This window comes from Tasmannia lanceolata, unplaced genomic scaffold, assembly GCF_043159265.1.
Source record: "Tasmannia lanceolata isolate RefF3 unplaced genomic scaffold, GAP_Taslan_0.1 ptg000008l, whole genome shotgun sequence".
NCBI lineage: Eukaryota > Viridiplantae > Streptophyta > Magnoliopsida > Canellales > Winteraceae > Tasmannia > Tasmannia lanceolata.
In genome coordinates, this window is record NW_027518685.1 from 11327070 (window position 1) to 11349569 (window position 22500).

At 36.9% G+C, this 22500-nt stretch overlaps 1 protein-coding gene across 6 annotated transcripts in view; it reads left to right on the forward strand.

Moving 5' to 3' along the window:
• Nucleotides 1-1844: 1844 nt before the first annotated feature.
• Nucleotides 1845-22500, forward strand: part of LOC143884348 (DNA ligase 6-like) — a 29657-nt gene continuing 9001 nt past the window's right edge. For 5 of the 6 annotated variants that reach the window (XR_013252820.1, XR_013252821.1, XR_013252822.1 and 2 more), the window contains exons 1-10: nucleotides 1845-4325; nucleotides 4681-4798; nucleotides 4921-5002; nucleotides 7523-7625; nucleotides 7720-7816; nucleotides 11578-11680; nucleotides 14107-14235; nucleotides 18913-18960; nucleotides 20183-20280; nucleotides 20384-20449. Coding sequence is in view for 3 of the 6 variants with exons in the window: in XM_077387859.1 (XP_077243974.1) it covers nucleotides 1982-4325; nucleotides 4681-4798; nucleotides 4921-5002; nucleotides 7523-7625; nucleotides 7720-7816; nucleotides 11578-11680; nucleotides 14107-14235; nucleotides 18913-18960; nucleotides 20183-20280; nucleotides 20384-20449 (3188 nt within the window). In the remaining 3 variants the exon portion in view is untranslated. The remainder of the gene's footprint in view (nucleotides 4326-4680; nucleotides 4799-4920; nucleotides 5003-7522; nucleotides 7626-7719; nucleotides 7817-11577; nucleotides 11681-14106; nucleotides 14236-18912; nucleotides 18961-20182; nucleotides 20281-20383; nucleotides 20450-22500) is intronic. The other variant, XM_077387860.1, reaches the window with a different exon arrangement.

The following is a 22500-nucleotide window of genomic DNA, read 5'->3' on the forward strand; positions in this document are numbered from 1 at the left end:
TAAAATTTAAGGGATTATTAGTTAATATTATCCTGAAATTTCTGTAATTTCAGCTGAAATTTTATATGAGAACAAATAGTTGTAAATTTGATTTCGGCGGATTTCGGCTGAAATTTGAAATTTTGATTGAAATTTCAGTTTCGGTGAGGACCAAAACGCATTCTAAAGCCAAAATTTGAAACCATGATTCCGGACGAGAATGATCAAAATACCCATGAGCCGTGGGAAATGACTAAAATAGCCCTATGACGTAAAAATGATCAAAGTGCCCCTCGTATAGGGTAAAATGATTATAGTACTCCCCATTTATGGAAAATAACCAAAATACCCCTGACTATAATACTCCCCATTTATGGAAAATAACCAAAATACCCCTATATCGGGTAAAAATAACGAGAATACCCATGTGTAATGAAAAATGACTAAACTACCCCCATCGTATAGAATTTACCAAAATGATTCTTGTGAGGTTGGGCTTGTAGCTCAATAGTTGAGGCCTTGTTTCTCAACCATGAAGTCTCAGGTTCGATCCCGCCTACCCACCCAAAAAATGATAAAAGTACTTGACATGTGGTACTTGGATCATTTTTATGAGAAAAATAGATTGATGACAATCTTTAGAAGCAAATATTAGTTGCTTCAAAGAATCCTAGTTTTTAGTCAAAAAAAAGTTGTTAGAAATTCAGAAATGGGCCTAGCAAGTCAGGTAGCCGAACGAGATTTTTTTTTGTTGCTTTCCTCATTTTCCGCACCCGGAGAAGGGGGAAATCCCGTAGAAAAATTGTCGCCGAACACGCCCCAAAATTCCCCAAATTTAATGGGTTTTATATCTATATGCGATGTAGCCCATAAAATAATGGTTTAGCACGGGTGGTCACTATTCTTTTTCGTGCTCCGTGAGCCTTGCACTACACAACGCGACTAGTGTACTGGACAGTTAAGGTTGTAACTTGGGACCCGCAACGACCTGCCTCAGAAATCTCATGGGTTAGGATCATAAATCATGAATCTCGAGTTTGGTCAGTTTTCATGTTGGAAAAGCTAGGTCGGGTCGGGTTGGGTTTTAAGAATAAAAATCAAAAACTCTATCCAACCTTAGACAGTATATTGCATAACTTTGAAGCAAGATGACTATTATTCAAAAAATAATTAAGCATCTTCTTTAAAAATAAAGAGCACTGCCTGGGGTGGTTTGGGCATATCCAACACAGGCCTTTGGATGCTTCAGTGAGAAGAAGTGGCATGTGCTAATTTGACGGAGTAAAAAAAGGTAGGGGCAAACTAAAAACGACTTCAGTAGAAGTGAGGAGAGACTTGTTGGCTAGGAATATAACAGAGAACAGAGAACATGACCTTGTATACGAGATAATGGAAGAAAATGATTCATGCAGACAAATCCAAATAGTGTCAGGATTAGACTTAGTCAATTTGAGCCGAGTAGATTCTTTAATGTTTTTCATGAAAAATTTATAAAGGATTTATTAGCCAACCCCAACTTGTTTGGGACAAAGGCTTAGTTATAAACATAATGGGCAAAGATATCACCATAACAGGTCAAACCTGACCCACCCTGACTTGAATTGGGAAATCGGGTTGGGTTCGGGCTGCGATATTAATTTTTTGGGCTAGGTCAGGTTAGCCTCCATTGGGTTGAGAGTCAAGTCTTGTCGGGTTTGGGTTGACGGTTTAGAGTTTTGGGTTGGGTTCGGGCTGGCTTTAACCGGCCCGAGTTGCACCCATAAACAAATGAAAGGTTGGGATCATCTAAGCCATATCGTACAATTTGTAAAATATGGATTAATACGGCCCCACATCATATCAGATCTTGTCATTTGTGAAGCGCGGCCACAGTTGTAGTTTCGTTAACAAACATGTTTCCCGCGTCTTGCACCGTTTTCCTTCCCTGTTCGGCAACCGTTCTCTTCATTCTTGTCCCTTCCATTTTCTCTCTCACAGTAACGATGCCCTAACCCTAACACTCATGTTCATGGCTACTCCTCCATCTTCCAATACCAAAACCCTAACCCTAAACTCCTCCGACCTCTTCCTCGATTCTTACAGAACTTTCTCTCATCAATCTCCCCCAAATCCCCCTCCCCTGTCATTCAATCTTCTCTCCCAACAATCTCCTCTCCCTCCAATTCCCTCCAATTTCCCACAGCCTAACCTAATTCCCAAAACTCGCTTCATCATAGACGGATTCCGATCATCCGGTGATTTCTCCGTCTCATATTTCCTCTCCCATTTTCACTCCGATCACTACTCCGGTATAAACCCTAACTGGTCCAAAGGACTCATCTTCTGCTCTGAAATCACCGCTCGTCTCCTAGTCGAAACCCTAAAAATTTCCCCTCTCTTTGTCGTCTCTCTATCACTCGGTGTGAAAATTCAGATTGATGGATCGGAGGCCACACTCATTGATGCAAATCACTGCCCTGGTGCCGTCCAATTTTTGTTCAAGATCCCGATCGACGGCCGAGATGAGAGGTACATTCACACTGGCGATTTTCGTTTCTGTAATTCGATGAAATTAGATCCTGTTCTTAGTGAATTTGTGGGTGCTGATGCTGTTTTTTTGGATACAACATATTGTAACCCGAAGTTTGTTTTTCCCTCACAAGAGGAATCCATAGATTATATTGTGAAAGCTATAGAGAGAATTAGGGCAGAAAATGAGGGTTTGATGAACTCTGTATTGTTTCTTGTGGCTACTTATGTAGTTGGGAAAGAGAAGGTTTTGCTTGAAATCTCGCGCCGATGCCACTGTATGTTGTATGTTGATGGTAGGAAAATGTCAGTTTTGAGTGTTTTAGGGCTTGGTGATTGTGTGGCTTTTACGGATGATGCTTCTGCGAGCGATGTGCATGTGATTGGTTGGAATTTGTTGGGTGATACTTGGCCTTATTTTCGACCTAATTTTGCGAAAATGAAGGAAATTATGACTGAGAGAGGGTACTCAAAGGCTGTGGGTTTTGTTCCTACAGGGTGGATGTATGAAACAAAGCGAGATGGATTTGCTGTTAGGGTGAAAGGTTCAAATGAGATCCATCTTGTTCCATACAGCGAACATTCGAACTATGATGAGCTGAGAGAGTATGTGAGATTCTTGAGACCCAAGCGGGTTGTTCCAACAGTGGGTTTGGATGTTGAGAAACTTGATAGCAAACATGCTGTTGCAATGCGGAAGCATTTTGCAGGTTTGGTTGATGAAATAGCCAATAAACACAAGTTCTTGTCGGGTTTTCATCTAAAGTCACAGGACACTAATGAGAAGGCTGAGGATGATATTGGCACCGACTCAAACAAGAGAATGAACATGGAGAATGAGGTCAAAATGAATTCGGAAAATTTGGAAACTCCCAGTAAAACTGACCCAGAGTCCATAATGGGCTCGGTACCTTGTATGCGAAAACCTGGTTTGCAAGATTTAACTGTGCTAAATGATAAAGGAATAGAAGGGATGGTAGAAGAACTTCGTGCTTGTTTGCCATTGTGGGTCACCTGTGATCAGATGTTAGGTTTGCTAACTAATTCAGGTGGAGACATTGTTGAAGCGGTTTCTGATTTCTATGAGCATGAGACAGAATTTCGTGACCAGACAAATGCCTGCACCACGTGTGCTACCGGCTCTCAAACAGGCTCGCTCTATGATTCCACTTCCATTAACGATTCCGGATTTACTAAGGGCACCCCTGACGGAACAATCACCTTTAGTCAAAATAAGAAGTCATCCAATACCAATCTTCCCATTAAAAATATTGTTTCTCCCAAGAAAAAGGGCACAGGACCTGAAAATAAGCTGAAGAAGAAAGCAAGACAATGTTCAAGTTTACAATCTAGTGGACATAAACAATATACTATAACAAAGTTCTTCAGTAAACTTGTACCTAATTCTTCCGAAGTTGGCGACCATTGTGTTGCTATGGCCCAGCAATGTCCCAATGGTAATAACTCAATGTCAAATGCTTCTGTTGAGCCATACAAAGCAGAGTTGGACCAGTTTCTTAAGATAATAAATGGATGTATGTCAAGAGACAATGCTGCCGCTATACTGGAGAAAGCAGAAGGAGATATTAATTTGGCATTGGATATGTATTATAGTAACTATGGGAGTGTTATTGGCAACAATGAGGGAACTTTAAAGCTCTGCAGCACATCAGCTCAAGCTCAAACACAAAGTGAAGTTATCTTTACTGCAAATGAAAGCAATTCTTCTGAGAAAACAGCAAATATACCAAATATATTTGTAAAGGGACTTCCAACAGGGGATGCAAATTCAATGTTTGTATCGCTACCACTTGAAAAGTATTCTCCTGTTGAGCATGGTTGGTGTTCCCGTTGTGTCTTCTAATTATGCAATTCCAACAACATTTTCCCTTAGTTGTCTATATTACCCATGGTTTTAAATTTCAGTTTTGGTTTCAGACTCAGCCAAAAGGCCGAAATCGGTGCAAAGATACGAAATTTCAGTTTTTTGAGCCGAAATTTCCGAAATTTCGACTGAATTTTGGTAAATTTTGGGAATTCCAATTTCGGTCCGAAATTTCGGATCTCGGTTGAAATTAAAACCATGATCGTACCATTCAGTTGCGAATGTTGTCTGGAATTTCTAATTTATTGTACTCCATAGAATAGAAAATTTCTTCTGCAATCTTGCATGATAACAAGTTACGTTTGCAGCATGTTGGAGCGCCGGACAGCCTGCTCCTTATTTACATCTTGCTCGGACTTTTGATTTGCTGGAGCAGGAAAGAGGCAAGATAAAAGCCACTGGAATGCTTTGCAACATGTTCAGAAGGTTTTTTGTGATGTCTTGTTTTGTTCCTGCTCTTTATTGATTTTGATGTGATGGAAGTTGGATTTTCCTTTTCAAGTGAGTCTACTGTAGTATCATTATTGTGTCCGCTGCCTGTCACACAGCTTGCTTGCCTTGTCTCCCCAAGATGTTCTACCTGCCGTTTATCTCTGCACAAATAAGATTGCTGCTGACCATGAAAACATGGTTAGTTTATGACTTTATATCCATCTTAGCCTGTATACTAGGTCTTTCTGATTTTAGAACGATGTTTTCTCTTTCCACCTCCGCACTCATTTCAATTATTTTCACTTACAAGCTACAACATCAGTGTCCTCTGCACATGTTGCTGCATATAGAAGTTGTTGATTAGCATCTGACTACCATCCGCATACTGGTTAAGTTTCTTCCATGCCCATAGTTTGAAAAAAAAAAAATAGTAAACACTATATTGCTTTGGCTAAATTCACTTTACTGAAACTAGTAAACACCACGTCATTGACAATAAACAACCCAACCAAGAAAATAAAATTCCCGGAAGAGCAGGGGGAGAATTTTCCTGCTGGTTTTCTGATCCTTGGAAGAGTAGGGGGAGAATTTTGTTGCGAGTAGTGCTGATGGCTTCTTTATGGTTGATATCAAAGGAAAGGAATCATAGAGTTTTCAGAGGCATAGCCAAAAGTTTGCGTGTGTTTACAGAGATCATTCCCCTCACTATTGCCTTGGTGAAGATTCTTCCTAGCTTTAGATTTATACCAAGCTCTGACTTATGGAGACTTATGGAGATGCTGGCAAGAGATTTGTGCCTCTGGAGAAAAGAATTAGGCAGCTTCTCCTCAATGTACGCTTCCTAATCACGGATTCTTGAAACTCAATTTTGACGGCTCTAGCTTGGGCAATCTAGGGCCATCTGGAATTGGATGGGTTCTCAAGGATGACCAAGGGATAACTAGATGGGAATTCTCCGGTCCTATAGGAGTGACAGACTGGCAGGTTCCAGTGAAGTGGAATTAAAAGCGGCACTATAAGGAATCAGAAGTTCAGATGCAAGTGTCCTAAGTAGGTTGATTGTTCAAGGGGATTCTCGTAATGTTGTCAGATGGATGGATGGGAACCACCATCATCCGTGGCGATTGCTGATATGATCGAAGAGATTCAGGAGTCCCTTTCTGATTCTACGTTCGCTTTCATCATGTTAAAAGATCGGCGCATAGTGTCGCTGATTGTTTTGCTCGTGAGGGAGTAGACAAGACCGCTTTTAAGTTTTTTGATTTCTTGCCTCACTGATTTTTGTTTGTTCTCTTTTGTGCTTTTATTTCTGTTTGTACTGATTCTGCTTCTGACCATCTCGTTCGTGGGCCTTTTCTATCTTCTAATAAAATCTTCGATTTTCATTCAAAAAAGAAAAGAAAATAGAATTCTCATATCTCGAATAGAAAACCCAATATCCTGTATGTTTTGCAAGTCCAAACTAGGCTATCTATTGAAATCCAGAACTCCCAAATTCTCAGCAGAGGGAGAGATGCAATCATTTGAGAGGCAGGCCCTACCTCTTCCCATTTGCTTGTCCGAGAGACAAATCAGATGCTCCAGGAAGACTAGGAAGACTTTCAACCGATGCAGGAATCTTTTCCCATCCATTTCTTGCTCAACTCTCTCCACCCTTTCTCTCCCTCTCCTTTCTCTTGACTGACTGTGAACCTCTTTTCTTCTATAGTCCTGCAGATTCAAGCACCCATCTTATAGCAAAAATATGTAAGAGAAAATAAGGAAAATGAAATGACGAAAACTAAATCAAATGAAACACTTTTTGATCCGTGAAGGCAACTTAAAGTTGGATATTGTCGTTCCTGGGTAGGGGTGTCGACAGGCTGGGTTTGGGTCAGTCAAATCGACCCATGTCCAAGCCTAGGTCCGCTCGAATCCGATTCGGGGCGGATTCAAATTGGGTAATCCCTTGGGTCCTACATTTGATGTTTGAATTCACTTTCGTCCAAGATTCAAGCAGAAAATAATACACAATGCGTTGAACGACAAGTCAATAACCCATCAACAGTGTGTATGTGTGAATTAAGTCCCCATGTAACGAGGTAAGAGGTGGCAACACTCACATCACATTTCCTAACATCATAGGTGGCACTTCTCTCCCAGAAAAGGGGCTGCGAAATTGATTTTGCAAAATCAACTAGACCCTATATAATATACATTTATAATTGATATGGTCACATCTTGCATTTGAATTTCAAGAAGAGATTTTGGGAATTATGGAACCTTTATCTGTCTTATTGGAAAATTGTAAGATAAAGAGAGAGTTCCCTTGTTTAATCGAAGGAATCCATATCATCTTTCTCTTTCTATTCTCTGTTTTTACTTAATGCAAGCAATAGTTATGAGGTTATCAACTAAATTCCAAAGATACCTTTGCATTAAAACAAAACTGTATGAAAAGTGTTGGATCCCGAACTACGTGGATCTTTTGTGTGTGTCTGGATCCAATTCGTGATCTGTTCGGGTTGTGGCATTTGGATCCAACGGATCAAAATCAATTCTCATGTGCAGTTTAGATCAGATCCCTGCTTTCTCTTTTCTTTTTTACATATATATGATGTTTCTTATGGGTTTACTATTTTATATGCATTACAAGATTTTAGTTGGAAGTTCCTTATAGGCTCGTTATAAGACCTTTACTTTTGTATTATATTGTTACATACTATTCAATGGTGCCAGGAACTGAACATTGGTGGCAGTCTGGTCTCAGCTGCACTTGAAGAGGCATGCGGTACAAACAGGTCCAAAATAAGAGACATGTACAATAATTTGGGTGATCTTGGTAGGGATTAATGATTTCTTTTCGGAGGTTTGCGACATGTTGTATGTATGTATGACCTTTTGGATGGCTTATTTTTTTCTTGTGCTCTTTAAAGGTGATGTCGCACAAGCATTTCGGCAGACACAATCATTACTTGCTCCTCCCCGTTCACTTTTGATCCAAGAAGTGTTCTCTGTGCTTAGGAAGATAAGGTATTATATCGTGGAATCAAATTGTCAGTCAATAGGTGGTACTTAATTGACTTTTTTTTTGAATGGTGTGGTACTTAATTGACTGTTAGGACTCTTTCCATATCTGGATAATCAACTTTGTTTTTATACTTTAGTGAAAAAGAAAGCTGTTTTAGACCACGTCTGTATTTCATATTTGGCTTCTTTCTGTTTCCACTTGAATTAGATTGTCCATTTTACTTTCTCTTCCCTTCTGGTACAAATGGGGGCATTTTTTTATGCAGTATTGTTTTAGTAGAGAACACCACAATTGAAACTGTGGTGAGTAGGGCTTAGCAATTAAATGGGGTGCATTTCTTGATTATATTGTTTTGTTAGCAAGCTGATTTTCAGAGATAGTTACATGTGATAACTATTGTATCAAATTCTTAGAAGCAGGATGCACTCTATACCGCTCCAAATCCTGTACCGCTGAGAAGTGACTAGTGACTAGTCCTCCTGATTGTTTCCGATCCTGCCCCCGCTTCCGCCTCCGGATGTAACGACCCGGATTTTCAGAGAACTCTAAACCCGGACCGTTAACAAAAGACAACAATTTTTTTTTTTTTTTTACAAATTTGAAAACTTATTTAAAAGCTTACTAAAGAGTATTTGACATAATTACCAAAGACAGAAACAAACTAAGAATAAGACGGATAGCCACCAAGGCCAAACGGCTACACCAATTACTCTATCCTCGCTCTTGCACACCTCTTTTTATTCTAGATTTCTTCATTAGCATTTGTCTCAATGTCATCTAGCAAAACCTGTGGGGATTTTTGGTGTTAGTTCAAAGAACTATGTAGATTCATTCGGTACCTAAACAAATACAATTAAACAACTCTTGAATTTAAAGGCATACAACTTAATTCTATGGGAGAACATGTAACATAATTTATTTCTAAAAAAATCATGAATGGTAATAGGGGACATGCTATGGCATAAATCAATTTAAAACTACTATTCTAGCAACGTTTTACAAGTGAGAAATTTATATTTTTGTTATTATCATTATTAATGCATGAGACGACTCACCCAAGACAATCAAGCTCCCTTAGCTTGTTGTCCCGCCCCCAATATATTCCACTACCCTCGTCTACAGGTAGTGGGCATGAGGTACTTTTTATGACGTGCTTAATAGCCACTCCGCCTTCTGACATCATGGTCTAAGATGATGCATTTACCGCTAAAGGGGTGCGCTAAAACCCAAGGCCGGGCTCGGAATTTCATTATTCCTGGACGACTCATACCTCCGCCCAATCCACCAAATTATTTTCCCAATGTCTTTGTCTCTTATTAGTTTTACTGGCAGATCATCCATATCCTTTTTTTTTTCTTCTTTCCAATATCTTAAAGACATTTTTAGCAATTTTATTGCTTTCCACATTTTCCTTTTTCCTTTAACAAGGAATCATACAATTTCATCTTTTGCAAGCTACTGGCATAGCATCATTTTTCAACATTTGCATGCTACTAGTATAATAAAACATGAGAGCACGATGCATATTAATAAGGAACAATCATCTTAACTACATCATTATTATGAACAATTCTATGTTTACTAAGAATTTCATTGCATGCATATAAATTAATCATTGCTCAAGAGTACAAGTTTAGGTTACCGCCACCTACCTTAGTTATTTGTGATGTGAAAGAGTAAGAAATCCTCTATGTCTGAGTAGGGATTGCTACCGAATCTGAAACACAATGATATACCAAATTCTAAGTTTCCTCAATCCATATTTCCAAGTGACACACACACCTAAGGCTTATGTGAGACCATATCCTTTTATTATTCTTAATTATCTTTGTTTATAATTACCTTTGGGTGATATCAATAGTTTAGGGACTGTTTCCTAAAAAAAAAAAATCCATCAATTACTCTTTAATTATTTTCTTTGAGGGCTGATTTTTACAATGTTTACCCGTGAGGGCTGTTTTTTTTAAACCACATACTTAAAGCATTGGAAAAAAGTTACACATGTGGGATATTTTATCAAAACAGCTGATATTTCCCATAAGTTTTACACATATGGTTGTTTATCTAAGAATATATATATATATATATATATATATATATATATATATATATATATATGTATATATTTATATATAGTAAGCATACGTGAGGAATTTCTTGAAAAAAATTAAGGTCTTTGATAGTACTTATCATAAACATATAAATCTGATTTTTTTTATAAGGTATAAAATTGATACTAGTATAAACATGCAAAAAGTCAGCCACTTAGGGCTTTTAGATTTCCACACACATGGGCTGGTTTAAAAAAAAAAATGATATTATCCGTATTACACATCACTCAATAAATTATCTAAAAGAAAACCATCCTCTTTATTATAAAGATCATCTAGGAATTTCAATTCGAAAGGAAAAATTACGTTCGTAACATATATCGTATTCTAGATTTAGAGTCGAAAGAATATAGTTATTTCTATGGTTTATTCGAAAGAAAGGGATTAAGGTTTCATTTATCTCTAACAATCTTTAAGATCCTTTCTCATTAGGTTTTAATCTTTAAAAGAAAACAAACCCTAGATCATTAAAATCACAAAAACTTACATGGATCAAAGTGTTTGAAAAGCCCTCAAGGATCTCTTCTTCTCTTTTTTCTCTTTCCCTCTTTTCTCACTCTCTCTCTCTCTACGGTTTGGGTGTGCGTGAGAGGGGAGAACCACATGAAGGGTCTTTTATAAATCCTAGCTTCTCTTTTTGTTTAGAGTTGTTTCCTAATCAACTACTAATAGTTAGTAAGTTACCTAGTCTCTCTAGGTCTCTTTACTTTTTATCTTATTGCTTAACTTAATTAAAAATAAAAATACTAAATTTTAATATTGGCACTCCTAAAAAATTGCCTAATAAGACAAAACTCGTAACTATGCCTAATCCTAATAGAAAAATGTCATAACTTACTCAAATCACGTCCGAATCGCTAAATCTTGGGTCCGTTGGATAGGTATTCGAAATACCCATCTATCGGGACCAAAATCATGTCGAACGGACAAGGCCCCAAAAATTGGTTATATTAAAAAAAACGAAAATACACTGTGATTTTTGGTCTAGGGATCTACGGTCTAGATTTAATTAAGGTTATTAACTTTCTATGCCCGTGTGGGGCGGGGTCTTTACACTGGACGTAACTTCTAACTCGAGTTATTATGTTGTTGTGCAAAGGTCATGGACTCATGGTAGGAAATCACTGGTTGACAAGAGGATCACCTTTAGTCAAACCAGCCAAGCTTGCCATTCAAGCTTGTAAATATTTTTTAAATGATACAAGCTTTTAGGTATTTAACAAGTCGAAGTGTTTTTACAAGGTTTATGGATCTCTAACAGCAGTCATGAGGTAGCTTTTTGGTGAAGGGGAATTCTAGTATTATAATTTCTTGGCCTCCAAAGCAGATACATGCTCTTGAAGATTGGGGAATTTCCTTGAAATAATGTGGGCCATTTAACCGATCATGAAAGTAAGTTGTATTGTTGGCAGCGCCATGGTTGATATTCTTTGATTTCTTGTTTCAACATCTTATCCTTCTTTTGTTACTTCAATTTCTTTATGATCTTATTCACTGGCTTAGTGCTTATTTAATATTAATGTTCCATGCTAAGGTTTATAATCTACTATGCTAGAATATATTTTTGTTAATGGCTTTATTAATGCGCTGGTTTTATTTTTAAGCTAGTTCATTGATTTGCTGCTGGTTTATCTCACCTTGAGGCTTGTCAGTGTTGAAGCAGGAAGTGGAACTACTGTTCGTAAGAAGAATCTTGTTGTAAATCTTATGCGTTCTTGTAGAGAGAAGGAAATGAAGTTCCTAGTTCGAACTTTGGTAAGATACTTTAAATTCCTTTGATTTGATGTTTAGTTATCTGTATAGATTCTTGCACAAACTAAAAAAAGTGATTTGGCTTGTGACTGAGCCACTATTGGAGCTTGCTTTCTAGAGGACTTGGCATTGGTTTATGGCACACATGGTCTGAGAAAAGCTAACAGATTTATGATCTTCAGAAATAAGCATGCAATGCAATATTTGAAGTCATAGTGAAAGTCTTTTTGAAAAGGTTGTTAGTTAGCAAAATTGTACAAAACGTCATGGTTTCATAGAATAATGGTTTTCAATTGTATCCTGACCCAAGTTAGCAAAAGTTAGCATTTTATTGTTGTCATGCCCCATGGGTTTGGGGCGTGACAATTGTGATTTCATGTTTTAAACAGCGTCTCTTTGCAAAGTGGCTTCCTTTTATTTAAAAAACTCAAAATATGATGTTTTTTTTTAATAGTAGCAAATTTCATTAAAAACGGAAGGGCCGACTGAGGGAATCAGCCCGAAGAGTACAATCTTTTCAAAAACCAAGAAAAGGAACGGAATAAAAGAAACAATGTGCCCTTAATCAGGAAGGCAGGAAATCAAACATCTCTAATCCCTGCTTTTCTACTCCTTCCTTAGCCAAACGATCTGCAATACAATTAGCCGATCTTTTGACGTGCAAGAATATGATTGATGAACCCGCAGTTTTATCATGGATCTCATCAATGAACTGAGTAAATCTCCAAGGAGGGCCCAAGGAACCTCTAAGCCAAAAAAGTCAAAATTTAATTTCAACATCCCATCAGACGGGGGGTGCCTCACTTGCACAATAGAGGGCCGACGCTTGACACTGTTGCCCTTCCAACCCTCCCATAAATCAAATGACGAAATGAATCGAAATAACGGGAGGGATTTAACCCAAGCTATAGTCAAGGCTATAATTTTGAAGAACAAGAAAGATGGCGACTTGGCTACTCCCTAAAAAACTCTGGCATTCCTTTCTTTCCAAAGAACCCACAAGGTGGCTAGGAGAGATACATCTCAAAAAACTTTCCCTTTTTTCTTCCAAGGTACCAGCGACCGACCTTTCAAAATATGATGCTTCATAGAGGGTATCTATTGAAACCCTGTTTATTGTTATTTTCAAAATGACTTTTGAAAAAAAACTTTTCCGTTTTCAACTCTTTAATTGGTTTCCCTTTTTTTATTGGTTCCACGTTTTGCCAATTTCCGTTACAATTGAATCTCTTTCTTCCTTTCTGAAGCATATATGCGAGAACTTTTTTTCCCTTTCTATCATCTCCCTCCTTTCCTTCCACCGTTCTTCTTTGTTTCTTTGATAGCTCGTCCCACCCTATCTCCCTATCCTCTGGTCCTCCACCCTCCAATCTAAGAAGCGAAAGGACCACCTCACTTGAATGCATTATAAATAATTTGTGCTGGTTAAATAAGATGAGAATGAATGAATTATGGGTTATTTTTTTAGATATTCGAACTTGATGATATTTCTTGATTGGATTTAGAATTTTTGATACATGTATGCACGTTTTTTGTAGCATTTTCTTGAAATGATACCTTTTATACCTGTCGTTTTGACCCTCCATTTTTTGCATTTCTCATTTTTTTTTTCTGATTGTTTTTGATATGTTTTTTTCAAGCCATAGATGTTATAAACCCGTTTTTTGGGCTCAACATTTTTGCCATTATCCATTTTGCTTACTATGATACTGAATCACTGATAGGTATTAAATTACATATTAATGACAAAAATCCTAATAATACTTATGCCCGTGGAGTCATTGAGTTACCAGGTGTAGTGAGTTGGGCATCATTAACATCTTCACGCTTGTGACATGGACAAACTTACAATCTCAATATGGCATCATGAAAAATAGTTTGGTGGTAGATGACAGCGAATGGGAAGACCATCAATGGTGTCCAATTTCATAGCGATTCATGCTGGTAGGATCGTTATTGTCACTATAATAAGGATTGCTTTCTCACCATCGGGGCCAAAATTCATTTTTTTGTTGTCCACAAATTCTTCTTCTGCATCATCCTTTACTTATTTATAATATCATGTATCAGTCGGGATTATATTTCTTTAGTGGATAGCCATCACATAGGGATAATATCTCTCATTGAGTTAATAACCATCCCATAGGTTAGACTTTCTACAGGATGGTTGCTACATTAAATAAAGGGGTGCTTCACTGTCAGGATTCGCGAGAATGGTGTTATGGTCTAATACCGTTTGATCACATTCTACCTTCATAAGATAAAAATGATGTTTTGGCTCTAACAAGTTACCCTGTTGGTGTTTTTATTTTCCATCTGTTTTTAAGACATGGGGAAGGTCATGACTTGTGAGTCATCAGTCGCGGTTACTGTTATCAGTCACAGTTACTATTATTATTACATAGTTATTTATTTTATTTGATATGTAGGTTCGTAATTTGCGCATTGGAGCCATGATGAGAACTGTTCTCCCAGCATTGGCACAGGCTGTGTTATTAAACTCATCTCCTCATTTGCTTCATGGAGGAGCCCTTGAAACCTTAAAATTGCAGCTTCAGGTTTGATCCATGTTGCTTTATAAATCAAATTACTTCCCTTAATTTAATGTCAAGATAACACACTACTGATTCTGCACCATTCTGCATTTTACTGACTGATTTAGCTGATTGAAGCACTCTAATTAGGTTTCTAAGCAATTGTATGCATTTTTTTTTTAATGACAATGATTCATGAAGGAATGTACAACACCGATCGAGGAGGTCAGATGAAGAAAAAGGCAGGAGAAAGAAAAAGAAAATCAAAATCCAAAGAAAATCAAACACCTCCAGTCATGGGGGGAGAAAGTCTAATAGTTCTAACTCCCCTTCTAGCTACTCCTTCCCTGGCCAATCTATCTGCTTCCGAATTTGCCGATCTTTTCACATGATGGAAAGATACACCAGATTCCCCTACTCGGTCCATAATCTCATCGATCCAACGCTCAAATCTCCAAGGATAAGAACAGCTACCTTTTAGCCATCTAATCACATTGAGGGAGTCTCCCTCCACTATCACCCTTGGCAATTCAGATTTCAGACTGCTCTTTCAACTTAATGCCCTGGAGGACCGCCCTCACCTCAACTTCATTAGAATCTGTAATCCCTAGGGATCCAGAGAAGGTCCAGAGAATCAGTATGCATTAGTTGAACATGAATAGCAAAATACAAACTCTAGCAAAATACTAGCTATTTTTGCAATGTGTGCATGTAAATTGGTATTGGCATTCATAAATTGAAGTATTTACCATGTCATTTTGTATATTCAATTTTCTTATACCTTTTTTAAGGGTGTGAGTGTGTGTTTGGTCTTTCTATTTTTCTCTTTGGAGGGAAGGAAGGGGAATTTTCTCCTTTCTTTTTGACACAATTAGCCCTTATAATTTTGCTTTAAAATGCTACCACTTGGGCATTTTGGTCTCCCTATTTTTCTCTTTGCTTTTAAAATTATACCACATGGACATTTTGGTCTTTCTATTTTTCTTTTACTTTTGTATTTTCTTTTGGGCTGCTTCTTCCTTCTTGTATTTAGTATTTACTGTCATCTATGCTACCTCTATCGTTCTCTTTGTATGCTCCTCCCTTTCATGACTATTGCCACCAGTTCCTGTTTCCCTGTCTCATTGGTGCAAGAGGATTAGGAAAAAATTCTTATTTAAAACCCAAAATCATCCGATGAGAAAACCTCTGCCAGCATTCTAAGCTTTTAGGACTGCAAGAAGAAAAGAATGAAACCAGTTTGGTGTTGTCTCTCTGTATGTTTTTCCTTTTTTCCTGCCGATTTCCCCATCAATAGCAATATCAGGATCCAATGGATTTGGTTTCCGGGAAAACCCCCTCTTATATAGGAGCTTTTGACTCTCAATAAACTTCCTGTTTCCCTGAAAAACTGCTTCCAACTGATTCTTAAGTTTTGAATCATTTAGGCCATGTTTGGCAACCATGCATTTATTTTCATGATAAATTTTGATTGTGAGAGAGGGGTAGGACAGGTGGGAGGGGAGGAGAGATTTGAGAGGGCACAAATGAGGAGAGAGTGAGAAAAGCCTGAAAAACAAGGAAACAATAAACTTCACTCAAAATATGATTGATTTTTCCTTGTTTTTAGGCACTTCTCACCCTCCTTTCATTCGTGATCTCTCAAATCTCTCTTTTTACCACCCGCTGTACCCCTATCTCACCGCTTGAGAAACTAAATTTATCATGAAAAAAAATTCATGGTTGCCAAACACGGCCTTGGTGTTTGTCCATTCCATGTTTTATTGTGTGGCGACGCGGTGATATTCGTTTCCCTGGTTCCAAGGTGTGGTGGCATCGGATGATGAGGGGATGGTAGGGATCAACGACTTTTTGAAAAACTGAAGGTATTGTTGTCTGTAGATAGTAATGATTGTGATACTATGGTAGCAAGGATTTGTGGGGGCAATGGGTATGAGTTGATGGCATGTCGGTGGTGCCAAAGTTGATGATGGCAGAGCTGCAACAGCTTCTGCGTGCTAGAATTTTACATTCACAGTTCCCCGTAGAAATGGTGGGGGAAAGAACAGAAGGTAGAACAAGAAAGTTGAGAAAAGAAGTAAAATGTCAAATTCCCAAAGTACCCATGCTTTTATGAATCTTCACAACAAAAATATAAGGGTGTTTTCTTTAAAAATATGGACAATATTCTCATATACCTGTGAAATCCTCTCTTCCTCCGTTTATCATTAGTTGTACTTGTACATCTAGCTGCATTTGCACCTTGCAATTTTTGCAGAGTGCTTTTGCATGTAGCACCTAAAACCATGGTTTTAAATTTCGACCGAAATCCGAAATTTCGGATTTCAGTGGAGACCGACACCGAAATCACACTTACCCGAAACGGTATTTTATTTCGGCCGAAATTTCGGAATTTCGGTCGAAACTTCATTTTTTCCGAAATTAAACCAAAAAAACCATTTTTTTTTTATAAATATTTTACCGAAATTTCGACCAAAATTACCGAAATTTTGGCAGAAATTTTATATCAAATAAAATACTAATTTCTTTGTTTCACCGGATTTCGGTCGAAATTTCGATTTCCGGGGGGTCTGAAACCGGTATCAAAACCGAAATTTAAAACCTTGCCTAAAACTACATGACCTTTTCTGCGACATGGTGGCTTCTTCCATGTGCAAAAGCACCTTGCCTGCCTAACTGAAGGCATAGGAAATTGAATATATCTTATTATTCTATAGGAAATCGAATATATCTTATTATTCTATATATATATATATATATATATATATATATATATATATATTGTTAGAAATGAGATTAGGGTTAGAAGAGAGGAAGAAGAAGAGGAGTGAAGGATGGAGAGTCTCTACTAGGGAGCTCCTCATGAATATGATGTATATATAGGCCCAAACTAGGGCAACAACATATAATGACTACTATACCCCTAACTAATACAAGTAATGTCTAAACTAACCTAATACATTATTCAACATACATATATATATATATATATATATATATATATATATATATATATATATATATATATATATATATATATATGAGGAAAAGGATTGTACGCTCGAGCGTACCAAGCTTATGGTACGCTCGAGTGCCCAATCACATGTGGGCCCACTTTGTTAGGATGATCCAAAGCATTCATTTGAAAGGCCCTTACATAGATGGGGTGTGTACCAAAAATCAGCTCCATAGGATCATCCTAACCCATCCATTTGTGGAGGTCAAAATGGATAGACACTGTGTGTCCACAAATCTGCCCATTTTTGCCCTTCACTTTTGGAGGGGTTAGGATGATTCAATGGAGCTGATTTTTGGTACACACCCTATCTAAGATAGGGCCTTGCAAATGAATGCTTTGGATCACCACAAAAAATGTGGGACCCATGTGATTGGGCACTCCAGCGTACCATAAGCTTGGTACGCTCGAGCGTACAATCCTTTTCCTCTCTCTCTCTCTCTCTATATATATATATATATATATATATATATATATATATATATATATATATATATAAAAGGAGATGATATTTTCACCCCCCCTGCATTACGTGCACACCCCCCTTATAACCTGATTTGACGTGAAAAGTGGGCAACTTTGTGTCGAATCACGTTACAAGGGGTGTGTGCAAGTACTGCAGGGGGGGGGGGTGAAAATATCATCACCCATATATATATATATATATATATATATATATATATATATATATATATATTAGCAGAAGAGAAAATAAAACATTTATTTGAATTTCTTCCAAAATTCTAATAGACACATCACTTTTTTTTGCTTTTGTTAACAAAGGCCCCCATTAGAGCCCCATATTTTCAATCCTACCCCCTTCACAATACCTATTTTACCCTTCTTTATGAATTTTTTATTATACATTTTGTCCGCAAAGTCAACATGGTGGCGTTTTTTCTTTGCAAAATTACGGATTGGGTGCACATGTTACATAATACTACGGATTTTTGTGAACATATTACATAATACTACGGATTCAGGACACCTTTAAAAATATTGACGAATTCCGGGCACCTTAAGAGCAACAACAATTATGGAGACCTCTATAGATTGGAGGGCTAGGATCAGCCTATGGAAATGGTTTTACGGGCACAACCTATTTATGTTGTGTTCCATCACATGAACGGTTTGGATCAACCTATGATTTGGTCCGTACAGTTCTTTGTCGGCCCGTGCATTGCGTGGATTTTTTTATTAGTGTGTGTGTGTGTGTGTGTGTGTGTGTGTGTGTGTGCCTCCAATCTATAGAGGTTTTCATACTTCCTCTTAAATCGGATGGTTAAGATCATCCTATAGATTTTTTATTAAAAAACCATAAAGCAGGGGGGTAAGATTGAAATTATGTGGCTTTAATGGGTGCCTTTGTTAGAAAGCATAAAGGAGAGGGTAGGATTGAAAATATGTGAGTTGAATGGGTGCATTTGTTAAAAAAAGTCAAACAAAGTGATATGTAATTCTCATAGAATTTTCAAAAAATTCCAAAAATTCTCTTCTTTTCTCTTCTGCTATATAGTATATAGATTACGCTTTTAGTTAATCCTAATAAGAAATACCCCATATATTTTATGAAAAGAGCTTGATAATTTTTTCTAATTCTACCTGTTGAAATTGGTCTATCTAACTTGAAATGCTTGCTTTTCTCAATTCTCATTTCTGAGCAGTCCTTTTCTGTTAATTGATAGCGCATTTCTGGAGCAGTTGTTGAGGCTTATAATGTGCTTCCCAATTTGGTACGCTTTCTAAGTTTTTTCTATATCTTTTAAGGGTGAATCTGAGAATAATCTCGCTGAAATACGCTCAATGTTATTTTCTCGTCTATTCCTGCTGAAATTTTGTTCTGTGTAAGGGATGCATAAGGGATTGGGTCTTAATATTATTGTGCTACTTACATATTTCAGTTATTTCCTGGATAGAAATATTGGGAATGTCATAGGGAGATCTGCTATAGTTTTCTACTCGTTTAATTTTCCACCGAAATAGACAGGAAATAACCAACATGTTTTCGTTTCCATTCCTACCATAGTGCATGCAAAAACCGAGCATACCGAAACAAAAACTAAGTGTATCAGTGGTATACCATATCAGTATGTATTTCATAATTATATTTATATGAATTGCATTTGAAATGTGCTGTATGTGTTAGGTATAAGTATTTATAAGAATTACATGTGAAATATGGTATGCACTGACGTATCAAACATGCGCGACAATGCATGTCACTAGGTTTTTATTGTTGTTAAACTATTGTGGATGATTGTTCTTCTTATGTGATGTTTTAAAATAAAAATAAAAATGAATATATTAATAATGGGAATAAAAGGGGGTCACTAACCAAGGAGGTCAGAGCAATGCAAGAACACAGAAAAAAATAAAATACAATGGTTAGGACATCAAGGGGAAGAAAATAAAAAATCGCCAGACTCTCCCTCTGGGCGCAGACTCTCTCTAATGTTTTATATGGAGAACTGAATAGGGACACAGATTAATAGACACACTACTCAAGTAAATTCCCACTCGTGAGAACATTGACAGATCAAAATTGTGGAATCTATGTTTGGGAAGGTAAATGATGGAGTGAATAATTTGATTTAGGAGATTTCATAATTGATGTGCCCAAACTTTAGTGGCAAATTCTTGTGATCAACCTTGGTTTGATACCATGAAATTTTGAAAAGAAAAAAGATTAATCAGGAGGACCAAACTTTTCATCAAACATTCATGAGATACCGTTGCCCAAAAATTGCACGGAGTGAATGATGATATCTCATGAATAAAGAATGGTTAATGTACAGCTGTACAATTTCGAACACATAAAATAACATTTTAATCACTTGACATACTTGGAGTAATGGACTTTTTGTATTATATTTTATAAGATTTAACCTGCATACTATTCCACGCATATATTTTTCATATTGTTCTTTCATGCATCTTATTGGTACATATAAACAGGATCTGCTTGTCCCTTCCCTCTTGAGCAAAGGCATTAACTTTTCTTCTACAACCTTATCAATGAAGCCAGGCATACCTATTAAGCCCATGCTTGCTAGGTAATGATTATTTATGTTTGTAGCTATCTTCTTGTTTGCACTTCCGCAAATCGTGTTTTGATTTGAGGTCATAACGTTGAGTTTTGTTCGTTCCTCGTTGCAGAATTACCAATGGGGTAAACCAAGCACTGAAGTTGTTTCAAGGTAGAGCTTTTACATGTGAATATAAGTAAGTTTGATATTTTTTTAATCGGTCTTCTTCTTCTTCTTCTCCTTCTGTTTCTTTGCATTCGATTTGTTTGAAGTCACAATTTGGTTTGAAAATTGATATACCTTTTAATGAGGATGAATTATTGTTAATTACACAGCTAGAATGAGTGATGGGTTGCATATATTCTTAAACCTCAACTGACAAAGTCAAAATTGTCTTAGATAGCATAGAATAAAATTCATGATTGAGACTTGGATAATCCCAATGAAAATTCTAAAGCTGATTGAACGAAATGAATGAGTATTAAATATATGAAAGTATGTTCTTTCAAGATCATAAAATGTTTTTTAAAGAAATGTTATTTAGTTACTAGACATATAAATGAGGTAATTGGATTGGTGTGTTTGCGTACAAACAACTGTGATGGCTATGACGAGTTGTGGAATTTCTTTTATAGTCGTTCTCTATTACATTGAAAACTTGGTTACGTGAATGGTTTCACCCAAAACAAATAAAGTACTAGCATTATTCAGATAAATATGGGATAGAGGATTACGTTCACTTTAGTTCTACTGCCACAGACAATTTTTTTTATCATCTAACAATAGTGATGTTGAGCCAATAAAAAAAAACAAAAAACAATAGTGATGTTGATTGAAACGGTCAACCCACCTTGATCAGTGTGTTTCAACTTTCAACTTTGAAGTATCACTGTTACAAATCAAATATATTGTTTTCGGCGGAAAGAGGGCCGTAGCCAATTCCTTGATTGTGTGGGAAAAGGAAGGGCACAAATCATGATGCTTCCCAAGTTAGCATGCCCGATATGGAATCAAGCCAACTCATTCGGCTCAAAGGAAAAAATGAGGTACAGGTTGGTGGCACTGACGTGCTATTTGTCTCTGTTGGTTGTCTAGTGGGAAAGAATATGTGGGGGAGAGAGAAGAAGAGCAAGCAGAAGATATTAATCAGGCTTCAATGATATCGCTAATTGAAATTTAATAGAAAATGCGCAAAAATAATGGACTCTTATGAAGCCTTAGTGCTGTGCAAATGTGATGCCTTATAATTTGTGAACTCTTCTTAAAGAATTTGGTTAGAAATCAACACTCTTATGAGATAACATTGTGACAACCAAGCAGCAGTCACATTACATCCAATCTCGTGTTTCATGAGATGACCAAGCACATAGAAGTTGACTATTACTTTGTTCGAGAAAAGTTAGTTACCAATATGATCATTGTGCCATTTTCAGATCTGAAAATCAACTTGCAGATATTATCACTGAGACAATTAGTTGAGAGACTTCAGAAGCTGGGCATCATTGATATGTATGCTGCAAAATGAGGGAAGAAACATTGAGATGATTATGTTCATTTTTTTTATCAATGCATCATGTCAAAGTATAATGTATTATGGTGTGTTAAGTACCAAGGGGTACTTTTGTCCGTTTATAAAAATTAGTACTGGAAGCTTGGGACTGCAGGCTTATTGTGGGTCAGACATTTGCAATGTACTTATTAAGTAAAGAATCTCTTGTTGGTATTCCATTGAATATGCTTGTCACCTTGAGCAAATCTTAAACATTTATTTTCTCAGTGCTTAATACATGTGCATTGGAGCTGATCTGTTTTTGTTGTGAACTACAAATTTCGCTGTTAGCCTGTAATTTTAAGCTCGTCAGTGGAACAAACAAAAGGAATCTATTATACATTTAACTTTTAGTCCAATCGACTGAGGTGCATTTTAAGCAGATTTAGAGTGCTCTGATTTTTTGTCAAGGTTACAAACATTGTCAGGTCTAAAAAATGATGAGAAAAGATTTGGTTATTTGTGAACTTAGCTTGTGTCTTTTGATTGAGCTACTCATTATCTTACCTGTTGTTGCTTGAGGAATTATAATCTCCTTTGAGTTGATAATTAATTTATTCTTGTTCTCAATGATTCAAGTAATTGTGTTATTTTAACAAGGGGAGGAGAACAAATCTCTTATTTCAATCATGTAGCATATATTGTTAAAAACAAGTGTCAAGTGTGTGAGCTGCCAAACTAATTCTCTTTTACTTCAT